The 15,977-nt window shown below is 29.4% G+C and overlaps 2 protein-coding genes across 4 annotated transcripts in view; one reads left to right on the top strand and one right to left on the bottom strand.

Annotated features, from left to right (window-relative positions):
* Positions 1-15,977, top strand: part of LOC118037857 (uncharacterized) — a 95,002-nt gene that overhangs the window by 16,533 nt on the left and 62,492 nt on the right. The gene's annotated exons all lie outside the window — the stretch shown is intronic.
* On the bottom strand, positions 4,001-13,106 carry LOC118037862 (uncharacterized). The gene is made up of 11 exons (XM_035044002.2): positions 12,770-13,106; positions 12,587-12,681; positions 12,452-12,509; positions 7,248-7,439; positions 6,332-6,408; positions 6,125-6,207; positions 5,791-5,842; positions 5,632-5,700; positions 4,769-4,855; positions 4,620-4,684; positions 4,001-4,246 (listed from the first exon to the last, which is right to left on the bottom strand). The coding sequence occupies exons 1-11, from the start codon at positions 12,906-12,908 to the stop codon at positions 4,150-4,152; spliced, it is 1,014 nt and encodes a 337-aa protein (XP_034899893.1). The 5' UTR covers positions 12,909-13,106; the 3' UTR covers positions 4,001-4,149.

Below are 15,977 nucleotides of genomic sequence, written 5' to 3'. Positions count from 1 at the left end.
AGGATAAGGAGAGTTGCCTTGGGATCGTAGACTTGGTCGTTTATCCACCCACCATGTTTGGTGTTGCTGTTATCATGGATCTTCCTTGAGTCAATCTCCACGTCTTTTGCAATTCACTTATTCAATGCTAGGAATATTATTCTTTAAATAGTTTAAGGGTTAGTGAAAACTAGATATCTTCTTTATATTTTTAAATTTTTTTTAATGTAAATTGATCTAATTATTTATGTTAATATATATATATATATATATATATAAACTTCAATGCAATATAATACTTTTTCTCGTAACAAATGGTTTGTAACCACGCTTTAGAGCATCTCCAATGGAGAAGCTAAATGAATAGCTAAAAATAAAAAATTAATATACTGGCTTTTCTTTTGCTTATTTTTTATACTCGGGAAAGCTAAATAAAATGCTAAAATATCTTTTCTTTCCCATAAATACTATTCCTCTATATCTTTCAAAAGAGTCAAAACTAAGTGGGGCCAACAAAAAAAAATAAGCCAATTAAATCTAGCTATGTGAAAAAAAAAATAACATCAAAATCATTTAAAAAAAAATAAAACACTTATTTACTCAACTGTAATAGAATTGACTTTTCGAAATGGCTTTTTTCCATTGAAATATGCATGGTAAAAAAAACTATATTTATACTATTCAAAATGCTATTTTATTAATTTTTTTTTTAAAATAACATCTCTCATTGGAGATGCTCTTACTAAATTTTAATTTTTTCTTTTTTAAAAAAATTAGTTTGTTAATAAAAAAACAAAAAAAAAAAATCTTCAATACATTATCATAGCCTTTTCTCATAACAAGGTGGTTTGTACCACTTTTTACTAATTTTTTATTTTTCTCTTTAAAATTAGTTTGTTAATAAAAATACAAAAAAAAAAAAAATCTTCAATGTAATATCATAGACTTTTCTTATAACGAGGTGGTTTATAACCACGTTTCATTAATATTTAATTTGTTTTATATATATTTTTGATATTATAGACTTTTCTTGTAATGAGGTGGTTTGTAACCATGTTTTAATTTTTGATTTTTTAAAAAAATTAATTTGTTTTTTTAATTATTTTGATATATTTTTAAACAAAAAAACACATAAAAAAACCACACTTGTAACCATATTAATAAAAAAATCTTCAATGCAATATCATAAACTTTTCTTGTAACGAGGTGGTTTGTAACCACATTTTATTAAATTTTATATATTTTTAATTATTTTGATATATTTCTAAAAAAAACACATAAAAAAACTGCTGCCACCCTCTCAGGCAGCAGAGAAGAAGTTCAATCCGTCTTTTTTATATAGTAGAAAAGTAGACCGATAGGAGAGTAGGGTAAAAATAAAAGAATAAGTAGTGATGTGAAATCAAAAGATAAAATGAGCGGTGGAGATGGCGTGTGTGGCCCAAGACCACGGCGCATTGGAGATATCGGGACTTTTAGGTTTCCTATCCACGGGGATGGGATGGTTGGATTGACACGCCATGCTGGTGCGTCGTCACGAGGAGCATAAAAGTCAACATAATTGATTTATAAAAGTTTTATTCCTTAGTCTATGATTAGATTTCTTAAGATAAAAACATTCACAGCCTAAACATGTTTACTAATTTATAAAAAATCTTATTGGTCAGTCAATGATTGTTGATAACCAATTAGGCTTCCCAAATCATTTTTCTTTAGTCTACCAATTAAGAATTAACATCCTAATCCATCCAAACTAACCCCAAATTCCTGTCTTTCTTTTTTATTTGATAAAAATTATTTATAAAATTATATAAGCCTAAACAAGTCTGATTTTCAATTGAAAAAAATATATTAAACAATAAAATAAATCATGTTTTAGAATTTTACTTAACAATTTAAATTATTTAATTAAAATAATTATTTGATGTAAAAATAAAAATAAAAAAGTTATTTAGAAAAACGTTCTCAAGCCCTTAAAACTGTACTTCTTTCTTTTCCATAGAGAGAATACCATAGTTATAGCCCTCATTTATGGTTTGACCTAACTCAAATTTAATTTATTTTTATTTTAATTACTAAAATTACATATTTTTTTTATTTTTTTAAATGAAAAGATGTTTTTAAATAAATAAGTTAATCTGTTAAGTTTTATAATTATGGTGGAGTCTCCTAAATTACCGGGGACGGAGAGGAATTAAATTGAGCTTTCTTTATGAAATGTCATGGGGAAAAAAAAAAAAAATTAGCTTTAGGAATGCTAAGAAATTATGGACAGTCCCATCTACCGAGACACCAATGTCATTTCAATATTACTATTATAAGTCATCATTATAAGTCACCGTTACTGTCACCATCTCCATTATCTTTATTATAAATATTGCAATTCTTCTTATATTATTATCATTATTTAAAAACCATGAAAGAAAGATAATTTACTTTATAATCAAATATTTTCCTTAATACATCTAAATGATGAAGAAAAAAAAAAATCAATATATATATATATATATATATATATATATATTAACATAGGTTGTTCGAACTAACTTGCGCATACTTCAATTAATTCTACAAGTTCTCAAGTTAACGACCATATAAATCTCTAATGACTATTAATATTAATAACCACAATATTTGAATATAAAATAAGCATACCCTATGTACGAAGCTAATTGATTCCAACACAACATCAACACTTAAGGCTAGTGTATTATTAGTATTGTTAATCCTAAAAGCAATAGTTTTATTTTATTTTATTTTAATATGTAAAATTTATTCAATCTCTTATTCGAGAGTCTTGAGATGAATTAATATTGAATCAAGTTTTAAGTATAGTTTTAAGACTTGGTTTGGTTCAAGATCCGGGTTCTAGGTTTTGATTGAATCACCGAATTAGTTGGGTCAATTTTTTTAAAAAAATTAAAACGATGTTGTTTTAGTAAAAAAACAAAAGTCAATGGGTTTGTAGCCGGGTCTTAACCTGGTCAACCCGTTAGGTCAGCTAGGTCACGCCGGGTTTTTTCTTCTCCTATTTTTTCTTCAACCCGACTCGATTCTAGTCCCGGGTCGACTCGTTGAGCTGGGTCAAGTTTTAAAACTATAGATTTAAGTCATACTTTAAATAATTTGGGTTTTTTTAATAATTAAATTCATCAAATTTAATCACATCAATTTAATTATAAACCTTACCCCAGTTGGATGGTAAGATATTAGATTTTGAAGTAAACTTGTTAGGTTTGATTCCATCGTAAAAAAAGAGAGAGTAAATTCAAAACATCCGAAATCTCAACACATTTTTTTTAATATATAAAACGACATCCAACGAGGATCCAAGTTGTTGGGTTGGCTAACATTTTATCGAGGCATTTATTTTTCTGTCATGTTTGGCTAAAGTCTCAGCAACTACAATAAAAATTAAAAATATAATAATAAAAATTAAAAATACGATATGTATGATTTAACTTATCAGGTTTTAATTTAATTTTTAGAATTTATCAGTTCAAGCACCACAAATCTTAGAATTATTAAAAGTTTATATGGTTCACACAAGTTGACACCGGACATCCACATATATATATATATACATAAAAAATAAGAAGTAACTTAATGATCAAACTTTAAGTTTGCTCTCTAATGATCATAAGTTCAAATCTTCTCAGGATCACTGGAATCTTATATGGATGCTACCTTTAAAACTTGTGAGATTAATCAAGGTGCGTGCAAGCTGCTCTAGATAATTATATTAATTAAAACATGAAATAAAAAAGAGAGTAAGGATACAATTTAATTAAAAAAAAATAAGTTTAACATCTATATTTATATTTATAAATTAGTTTGCACAACAATAAAGGCTGTGTTTGAAAAAGCGGGCCAACCTATATTTTTTTAAAAATTAATTTTATTTTATATATTTTGAATTGTTTTGATGCGCTGATCTTAAAAATAATTTTTTAAAAAATATAAAAAAATTTATTTTAATATATTTCACAAAAAATATGTTTAAAAACAACCACAACCAAAATTGATTAAAGATTAAAAGTTATTTTTAAAGTATTAAATAATACACTTAAATATCCATGTAACAACAACGAGTCATATCAGACAAGAAAACTTGCCAACCACCATCTTCACCCTTACCCTAAATTTTTTTTTTCTCGTTTAATGTCTTCATCATAACCCCACCTCTGCATTTTCATGAAGCACTTGGTATTCTGCATTGGAATCCCCGTCCGGCGGAGCTGGCGAAGAACCTCGCTCCCCCTCCTCCCTGTAGTAAATAAATCAACAAATTCATTAGTTTTCAAAGGTGAACATACTAAGAAAATATTTTCTGATTTTCAATTATATATATATATATATATATATATATATATATGTGTGTGTGTGTGTGTAAGATCCTATGAATTCTTTCAAGTTAGGTCAATTTTTTTTAATAATTACATATTTTATTTATAAAATTTAAACTCGAGATTTTATTTTAAAATAAAAACATCAAATTACTTGAACCACAGTCGTTTATGTGTGTGATTTACACTCATGGCATAGAGTTAAAATTGATGAAGAAAAAAAAATAAACAAAAAAGTGGCTAAGATTATTAATTTTCTTATGAGCACAATTAATAGAGAGGATGAGAACATACGTTATCGAGTAAATGATTAATCCAATCGCTACAATTGCAAAAGAAAGAAAGTATAACCAATCAACCTGCAATTAAAGATTAGTTAAATACATGAATTAATTAAAAGAAAATAATATACATATATTAATTGTATTTTAGTTATTAATTACCTGTTGGTGGTAGAAAAAGACACGGAAAACGACAGCCCACATGTCGGATGTGAGAATAGACAGGTTGAACATTGTGGCTCCGCTTAACTGTATGCATTATAATTTCATCACAAAAAGATAAATATAAGACAATTCTTCAAATCTTAAATTGATTCTTTGTTAAATCCACAGATCAATTCAATTCCTTAAATTATTTTATTTTAGAAAATAACTATTTAATAATGGAACTTGAGGGAAAATCATGCATGTGTGTGTGTGTGTGTGTATATATATATATATATTTGCTGTTAGTCATGGTTTCTCATTAGAAAACCTATATTAAAAAGATTAGGAGTTTGTTTAAGAATGTAGTTTTGATTATTTTTTAAAATATTTTTTATTTGAAAATACATCAAAATAAAAATAATATATATTTTTAAAAAATTATTTTTGATAACAGCACATCAAAATAACCTAAAAACACCAAAGAAATATTAATTTAAAGTAAAGAAAAAATAAAAAAAATTTAATTTTTTTTTAAAAACATTTTTGTAATGTAAAAATAAATAAGTTCTGAAAAGCCAACTTCATCTATAAATTTAAGTTCGATCTTCAAAAATAACTTTTTAAAATTGATAGAAGCTTGATATATTATTATATTCTAGTTGTGATACACACTGCTCTCAATATAATTATTTTTTCCCGTTATTCATGATTTCTAATTAGAATTAAAACCTATATTAATAAGATTAAAAAAACAACTTAATCCAGAAATTTAAAACTTAATTCTTCAAAAATAACTTTATAGTTGTAGTGTTCTCCCTCGACTAAAAGCTAAACCTTCTTGAACTTACAAACTTAGAAACAACAAAGGGAGATTTTACCTTTAGAACGAAGGGAGCGAGAGAATAGAATAAAAACATGGATACAGTGTAGCCAGCAATGGCAAGTAGCTGAAACCAAAGTAAATATAAATGTCAAGGTCTAGTATATATCATTCTTATAGTTCTTAGCATATATATATATATATATAAAATACTTACAATATCTTTAGACCAGGTGACTGCTTCCAAGCTCTTTAGCTCCACTATAGATCTAAAATGAAGTTATGGAATATCGAAGATAATGTACGTTATATATACACACTCCAACTTATAATTATATTCGAAATCTTTGAAATTTAAAAAAAAATCAAGAAAGACAGGCACTACTTGATGTTTTTTCATATTTTTTTTTTTTGTAAAAAAATTGAGTTGACCTGAATTGTTCCCGAACCGGCCGGTCGGGACCTATGAACATATTCATGAGTTAGCTTTGACGTGTCTCTCCATATATTCAAGTATTTTCTTAATTATTATTAGCATATGAACAGGATACAACTCAACTGCACTCACTAGGAATCCATAAACACCGAGCATTGTCACCACTTCAACACGACCTTTTTTCTTCACGCAGAATTCCTAGCATTAATTTCATAGAAGAATTCGGTAAATATTAAGATTTAGTGTTTCAATTACTTTTAGTTGACGAATTAAAATTCTTCATAAGATTCATATTATTTGCATGCAAACAGGATTTACTAACCTCACCAACATTGCTCAAGGCGAAGAAAATTGTCCCAGCAATAACAAGGAAATCACCTAAAATGGGCTTTGAACCACCTGTAATAACGACAAAAATATGTGCTTGCAAAAATGATATTGCGTTTATAAGCATGTATTCTTACATAAAAAAAAAAACAGAGTATAAGAAAAGTGTCCCAGCAATAACAAGGAAAAGAGTGTGTTTATTGATTATCTAATGCTAATTATCTCTAGTTTGCGAGTAAATACGAACACAGTAACATGTTTACTTATATTATTTATACACGCACACAATGAAGGCGTCAAGGGAGCTGATTTTGTTCATCCCAAAGTATCTCTAAAATGAGTTAATTTGTGAGATAAAATGATTCAAAACCTAATTCGGATCAGTGAATATGTTTAAATGAATATATATCATTAATTATTTCTTTTAAAAAAATGGATCTAGTAACATGATCTTCAGAAATCTACAAGGATCTATATATCATTTTTTTCTTATTTTTTCAAGAAGCAAGGTAGATAGATCTTACTTTTAATTAATGGGTTTTGACCATGATTATCTATATATAGGAGAATATTCTGAATATATATGTCATTATGTCGTTGCCTAGTTTAGCTTATTTTTTACCTAGATTAGAGATGTATATTTTGGCAAATATCATGGACAAAGATAGGCCTTCTCTCTTCCATATATACATGTAACGCTCACAAGATTCATATAAGATAATATTGTTGTTTTTTTAATCTTCTTCATTATCTTTGATATATATACCTACAATATTTCCATTTATAGACACGTGAGTTATAAATCCCAAGAAGAAATCAAAATAAAGCAAGGACAAGATCAGTGATCATGAGCATATATAGAAATATAATGAACAAGGAAAAGTAGTTGCTAGACAAGGAAGTAATGTCACCTCCTCCACCCACCCCGGCATCGGAGAGGAGCACTAAACCAAGCCCTACAACGCAGATGGCAGCACCAATCAGCTGCCATAAGGTATAGCGAGTTCCGAGAAAGAACCAAGTGAGAGCTATAACCCATGCTACTGTCCAGCAGTCCAATAATGTCACGCTAGTTATTGATGAGAACTGGTATGCTTTGTTAACTACATGATCAAAGAAATCATTCAACAAGAAGCTAATGATTTTATTTAAAAAATAAAAAAAATACTTAGTTCTATTTTCAGAATGCAAATTTCAATCTTCAAATAAATTTAATAATAGCAATGAGATGAGTTTGGAGTGGCTTATACCTCATCCATCCCTGCTCTAATATTAAGCACATAAATATTGAATATAACCATTATCATTACCAGAAAATTAGCAAATACAAATGGATACACTAACAAAGTATTTTCGTTGGTAGATTGTGGTAAATTTTTTTGACTGGTTATGCCCTTGTAGTATCCATCGGTAAACATCGGCAAAAATACTCTTTTGGTATATACTGAGGGAATTACAGTAGGAAAAGAAGGAATGAAAAAAAACCCAAGAAGTACAATGACATGTCATTTTTACAGACAAAATTATTGAATGGGTGAAAAATATTTTATCTAAAGGGAATAGGTTGACTTTTATACTGCTAAATCCATGTTAAACCCCTCGGCCTAGGATACTAGAAAATTTGACAAGCATTCAAACTTCTACATGTTGTACTACCTTGAAAATATAAAGTTGATTGGGTGCAAACCATGTGGGCATGCTCGTTATAACCCAGAATTGGTAGCAGAATGACTTTTATCCCACATATAAACTTAGAGACTTTATAATCACACATAGACTGTAAAGGTTATTCATGTCACCAAAAACTGCTCAACACATGATATAACATCATTCTTATGATGCGATGGATGGAGTGATAATGCGCCCTTTTGATGGTGAAGCCTATAAACATTTTAATAAGGTGTATCCTAAGTTTTCAGTGGAATCAACGACATGTGTCTTAGGTTATATATGGACAAATTCAATCCATTCGAGTCATTTGTTGTTCCTTATTCTTGTTGGCCGATGATATTCATAGTTTACAACTTACCACCAGTGATGTGTATAAGGTAGAGTTCATGTTTTTATATACATTCATACTTAATCCTAATAGTCCAGGTTAGAGTATAATGATTGTCTTCATCCATTGATTGATGAGTAGAAGTAGTCGTGGTCATTTGGGGCTTTGACATATGATGTATCAAGAAAATATAATTTCTAAATGAAGGCAGATTTGATGTGGATTATCAATGATTTTTCTATGTTTGAAATAGTTTCTTATTGGAGCACGCATGACAAACTTGCATGTCCATACTATATAGAAAATAACAAGGCCTTCACGTTTACAAATGATGGTAAAATATCCTTTTTTTATTTCCATTGGTGGTTCTTACCAATAGATTATAAGTATAGAAAGAACAAAAATAACTTTTTTGTTGGCAGAGTTGAAAGGAATTTTGTATGATGTGGTATTAGAGTATGATAAAATTATGTTTGATCTTCAATTTGGTAAGCAAAAGTTTTTTGTTTTTGGTTTGACTTACAATTAGGTAAAATAAAATATTTTCTAGGAGCTTCTTTATTGAAAAACTAATTTACTCTGCCATAACCTTGATGTCATACAAATTAAAAAGAACATGTTTGAGAATATTTTCAACAAGGTTATGGACATGAAAGGGAAAACAAAGGATAACATCAAGGCTAGAATGAATATATCTTTGTTCTGCCACTGTAAAAATATGGGAAGACAAAGAACAACAACAATGGCCACATGTTAATAATTTTTAAAAAATTAATTTAAAGCAACATCATCAATTTCAAGTTTACAACAAACATTAAGGCTTTCAAAACCATAACATCGACAATGAAATCATCAATAAAAATTTCATGTTTTAATGGAGTCAGGTTTCCAAACATTCTAAATGAAAACCTATGATTGATGCATGATTTGGAAGGTTTAAGGTTAGTATTAATTTAAATAATTTTTTATCATGTTAATTTGGTTAGTTTCTTAACTTATTAATGAATTTTTTTCTTGTAAAACTTTTAACTGCAAGGAAAAATTTGAATGGGATAGAGCTGACAATGCTATTGCAAGGAGAGTTTGGAAGAATCACACTACAAATAGGTAAGATTGAAATCAAAATAAAATTTTTTAATCCTTTTATTTAATTTTATTATTCATTTACTAACAAATAATTCTTTTGTACTATCTAGGTTACATGATTTTTGGTACGAGATGCAAAAGAAAACTAAAAAATATAGAAAAGAAAAAAAGCTTATAGGCTAGAAGGAGGTGATGATTTGGAAGGATTTCAGATATCTGTATGTCTCAGAGGCTGTGTGGGCACAATCTATTCAGCATGTAATGCCTGATTATTTTATGTGACGATCACACTCCGATACAAAGAACTAGAATCGACGTGTTCATGATTCCATTATCACGCACACCAACGACTCCATTCCGTTCACTTTGCATGCAAAACAATTACATATATTTTTTTATTTGTTGTTTTTTTTCTATAAATATATTTAACTAACAATAATTTTCTCTTACCAGCTATGGTTCTTGGACGCGAACCAATCCTGATGGAGCTTTTTGTGAAAATACATGTGCGGATTGATGATCATAAAAAAAGGTGCAACAACTCGTGAATAGCCGAGCTCAACACTTTGTGGTATGTTGTTTTCAACCATTTTTTTTTAAGTTACTTATTTTTTTTGAATTTGCTGACTTTTGTCTTCTAGGATACATATAACACTCTAATCCTGATGGAGCTTTTTGTGGAAATGCATATGCGGATTGATGATCGTAAAAAAAGGTGCAACAACTCGTGAATAGCCGAGCTCAACACCTTGTGGTATGTTGTTTTCAACCATTTTTTTCTTAAGTTACTATTTTTTTTTTGAATTTGCTGAATTTTGTTTTCTAGGATACATATAACACTCCAATCCTGATGGAGCTTTTTGTGGAAATGCATATGCGGATTGATGATCGTAAAAAAAGGTGCAACAACTTGTGAATAGTCGAGCTCAACACCTTGTGGTATGTTGTTTCCAACCATTTTTTTTCTTAAGTAACTATTTTTTTTTGAATTTGTTGAATTTTTCTTTCTAGGATACATATAACATTCGGATGAAGGAGAGATACATTGACGATCTTTCAACTCATCTGAATCTTGATTCAGATTTGTGGTTGGAGGCATGATCGTTTGTTAGACTCGATAAAAATTGAGTGTATGGTCTCTTTAACACTACAACCAATGGCTCGTGGACGACTCATAGTGTTTCAACAGTTGGATGCCCGCAATCAGTTCTGAGCACTCAAACTCCAAAGTTCGAGGTGATTTTATACCAGCGACTTCAAGCTCGAATGATCCATCTTACTGCTAATTATTAATGACTCAGTGGTGAGACGACCAAACTCCGCCAATTGGTAATGAAGATGAGATCACAGATGAGTAGTACGCGTGCTCCTTCTTATTTGATCCACAATCTAGACCCTACTCCTTCAGTGCATCTTTTCTAGATTAATTCCATATGAACTTATAAATGTTTAAATTTATAATAAATATTTTAATTTTATATTAATTTATTTTTTTTTAATTATTTTCTATTTCTGTCTAATAGATTTTTTTTTTAAATATGTTTTTAAATTATTACTAACGGGGTTACCGACAGACTTAGTCCGTAGGTATATTCTAGAGAGTTGAAAAAGAATTACTGCAAATATCACTAACACTATTTATTCACTGACGAAATAATAGACGATCTGTTTGACAATTATATATTAAATTCATCGATGAAAATGTTGACAGATGAAAAAAAGTCACCGATGGAATGAAATATGTTTTTTTTTTTGTTAGTGATATTTTATATTCAGTGATGAAACTACTAATGGAATAAAAAAGGTAAATTTGTTTTTTGAGCGCATTTTGCCCATCGGTAAAATTATTACCAACGGACTCACCTATAAATTACAAATCACTGACGAGAGTTTTTCCGACAGATTATTTCTGTTCGTGAGCCTATTGGTAGGTTTCATGCCGATGGATTGTGAGTATAAATAAATACCCACAAGAAATTCTATTGATAAATATAAAAATTCTAATAGTATATTGTCATGCGTAGTTAAATATACATAATTAAAATATAAATCTAACAACACATTTATTTTAAAATATCAATAATTCAAGGAAAAAAAAACACAATGTATAGTCTAGTTTCTTACAGGATGGGAGGCATGCATCTCCATTTTGTTATCGCACCTCGTGTGGCTGGGTTTTTTTGAGTACCCATCATGAGATGTGATTTTGCCATTGATGCCTTAAAGAGCAGAAGCCAGAAGGTAGGGCTAGTAAGGTCATGTTTGGCAGTAAGATTTATTGACGAGTTGAATTCTTAAGAGGAAAGATTGTGGTGGTACATTTGCCTTTCAAATGGGTGTTTTTGGTGGGTAATTAATATTATCCTGCAAGCATGGATAGATGGTATTAATATTATTTTATAAAATATTTTTTTATTTTTATTTTTTAAAAATTATTTTTGACTTCAACACATTAAAACTATTTAAAAATACTAAAAAACTTAATTTAAAAAATTACATTTAAATTTTCTTAAAAATATTTTCAAAACACGAAAAACAAACATTGCCTCGGAGAGCATAAATGGCCATGTGGTTTGGTGTGTGTTTGTATTAGAGGTGGAGGTTAAGATTTGGGTGTGAGACCCACTAAAAAACTATAAATAACAAGAAAAATTAGTTTTTAATGGTTGAGTTTTGTCCATATATAAATTATATCTAACCACGAAAACTAAAACAAATCCACTCAGACCTATGACTCTAAGCAGCAACCAGCACTCACTCAAGCTTAGGTATCAACGACAACACATGCCATTCTTTTTCTTTAGGAAAATAAAATGATTGAAAGCCAATAGGTATTAAATTAAACATCCAATATCCAAAGCATCAATCTCGAAGGTGTCTTGATGTTCACCCACACAATGAAATGCAAGCATGATTAATTTTGCAGAGTGAAAGGAGAGAGAGCTTAGAGAAATAAGCCACCATTAACGATTAATTATGCAGAGTGAAAGGAGAGATCAGAGCTTAGAGAAATAAGCCACCATTACTTACCAAGATAATTTCCTTGAACATCAACTAAGCCTAGAAGGAGATACCAGTACCAAGAAACCTGCAGAATATCCCAACACAAACATGTTAATCATACCCTCCACCCCCCCAAGAAGAAAAGGAAGAAGAACAAGGTACCTGTAGTTTTTGGCGTCTGTACAGCAATACGCTGCCATAAATCAAAGCTAAGGCCAAGTAATTGAAGGATGATTGTGTAAGGGGCGCGTCAACACCTGCAGCCAGATGCCCACAACATGCAATATCTTGAAATCATATGTAAAGCTAACAAGAACAGCAGCAGAGCAGCAGTGAAGAGGTTACCAAGACTGGCCACTAGAGAAGAAGTGATACTGCCCATTGCAAGCACGAAAGACACCATCTGACCTAGGAACAGCAAGTACAGTGTCCACAGATTTACGTGGCTTCTCCACCACCTGTTTATTTCATACAAGCAGCTCATTCTTAATCTACACAAAACCAAAGCAGAAAACAGAGCCAAGACTAATACAGAGGACTCTCTCTCTCTCCCTCTCCCTCTCTCTCTCTCTGTATAAATATAATTTACACTTGTTTAGTCCATTTCAAGCTTTCATCTACCGTTCTTTCTCTGGCAGGGAAGACTGCTGGTGGTTGGGAAAGTTGTCATGTGCAACCTTCCCTATTGCTATTTATTTATTTACATTGGAAAAGATAGAAAAGTAATTTACTGCTGCAGCAGCAGCAAGCACGTTTTGGATCTAACTAATTAAAGTTATCTGTGATTGCTGTGGGTTAATTTTTTTTTTATTTTTTTTTAAATTATATATATAACCTTCATAAACAATATATTTACATATTTGTTAAGTTTATTTATTAAAATAATTTTTTATTTAAGAAAACGATAATAGCAATAGAGATACAAATTAAATTAATTGAATAAAAAAGAAATCATGCAAGGCTGCACATATTAGAAATATTATCTAAAAATAATTTTTTTATTTTTTAAAAATAAAGTTCATCCATACAAAAGATAAAAAAAATATAGATAAATAAAAAAACTCTTTAAATTTAAATGTATAACAAAAAAATAATCATCATTTAAAAGATGATCTCTAAACAAAATAAAAGAGATAAGGGGTATTAATCTAAATATAAATTAAGAAATTTTAAAGAAAAAACCATAAAAATATTACTAATTTAAAAAAAAATTAGAAAAAAGAAGAAGCAAAGGTCAGGTGTTGTTGCCCACTTGGCCTATTTTATTAAGGCTTGCACGACTGAGCACCTATTTTTTTATTGCAAAATCTATTTGAAAAAAAATATTAAACGATGCGTAGTTTGATTTCACTAGATTCCGGCTATATTAGTGGTTAGAAAATCAGGGCTTAAGTTGTTTTGACCCAAAAACATGTTTTTCAACCCCTTGTTTGATCCAAAACACCTATAAAACATTTTAAGAACTGTGATAAACTTATTCATGGCTTAAAAAAAAACCCTAAAAACTGTCTAAAAAATTAGAATCAAATAAAAAACAAAAAATCAACCTGAGCTTAGATCTATTTTTTTCCACAAACTTTAAAGGAAAAAAAAAAACCCATCTAATATGAACTCCCTTCATCAATTAGAATCATTTGACACAAATATCGTCTGTTTTGGTTGTCTAGATTGATGTCAACGACATGTTTCTCTCTCTACTGCTGAAATTTAGCGATCTCTTTCTCTCTCTCCTCTTTCAACTAGAGGCTAAAACATAACAAAAATAAACTTTTATACTAAAATTGAATTTGAAAAATATTGAGGTACCAAATTATATAATTTATGTTATTTCTAAATTTTGAGGACCAAAATATAGTCAAATGCCTAAGAAGAAAATAATAAAAATATGAAATTAATATCCTAGATATGCTAGAATCATATCTTCCACCCTTAAAAAATCCCAAATAGACTAAGAAATTTGATTTGAATGTGAAATTAATTATGAAGTTTTCTTGCCTTATTGTGTTTATTTTCCTTGTTTCACGTGGACAATTAATAAATAAAATCTTTCTTTTTTATACCTGTCAATTTAGTTTCCTTTCTAGCTTAGGAAATTAGATTTGGTAGTCCCCTAATATCAATTGTTGAATATGAAACTTTCTCATTTGTTGATAAATATTCTCCTAAATAATAGGTAAAATAATGAACAAAATTTCCTTGAATCTAGAAGAATATTTTGCTAATTTAAGTCTTTATAGAATTAGAAAATCAACCCTCAAACAAATCTGATCTAATCCCAACATCTTAATTAACCTAAGCTAACTTTAGACCTCTTGTGGCCCAAACTCATATTTATTAGTAGGGACCAAATAAGATAAAAAATACACTCCAAATAAACTTTCTTTGCTGTCTAAAACCATCTTATGCATAGCTTGTCCTAATCTTGATGAATTACTCGCAAAAAGAATTGGGCTGAACTCGTCATCCATAAGAACCTCAATGTAACCGAATGCATCCATAGGTAAGAACCCATCATGAAAAACCCAAGGCTGAACTATATACTAAATCATATCAACAACCAATCTTAAACACATAACTGAATGCTTACTATAAGGAATCCAAGGTTGAACCTGAACCGTATCATTCCCTCCCTCTTCAATAAGATTCACCCTCGAATCTTGAATATGATTAGTAGTGACTTCATTAGCCTTTTGTTTAATCCTTCAGTATTCCTTTATTATTAACACCTTTCTCCAATAATATTGTATGGAAGTAGTGACTGATAAGAATTTCAAATACACACATTGTACTAACCACTTGTGTATATATTTTTGAATGATAACCATAATAGCTCTCCTTCATCTTTTGTTCTTTTGGCCTTATACCTCATTACCCCATGAAGCTTGAAGTTCATAGAATAATCTTCTACACTTATCAATTTCTCATTCTAAAACCCTTAAACCATGACTTAGTTTGTCGCATCCTTGAGCAAGAATCCTCCTTCATTCCCTCTCCCTTACTGAATACATGACATAAATAGAAAAGAAAAATAAAAAAGAATAAGAAAATGAAGACACAACAAGAATAGAGTTTGCGACAGGAACAACACCGATTTAGACTCGAAATTGCAAATCTGACTTTTGTTTGGACCAAAACTGATAAAAAACAAATAGATGTGAAAGTGATGAAAATGACTTAAAAAACAGTCAAATATCCCAAATATGATTATAATAAACTGGAAGGAATGAAATTAATAAAAACAAAATAAGTTTTGAAAGCTAATGCAAAACATACTCGTTACGGCAAAACAAAACTTGATTCTAGAACCTAAAGAAAACTATATCCAAATGACCTCAAATTTAATATATTCTATGATTAGGACCCTTGGAAATAGAATATAAATTTTGAGCTAATTCCAAGTTGATTTGATATATTGATACGAAACAACCCCTTTAAAACTTGAATTTATAACCTACGCCCCATGATGTCCAAATGACTTGAAACTTGATATTTAGTGCAATTTCACACTTAATAAGCAGAATATAAATTTTGATATGCTATTGTGAAACATATG

This window comes from Populus alba, chromosome 3 (assembly GCF_005239225.2).
Source record: "Populus alba chromosome 3, ASM523922v2, whole genome shotgun sequence".
Lineage (NCBI taxonomy): Eukaryota > Viridiplantae > Streptophyta > Magnoliopsida > Malpighiales > Salicaceae > Populus > Populus alba.
This window is presented reverse-complemented; position numbering and strand designations above follow the sequence as displayed.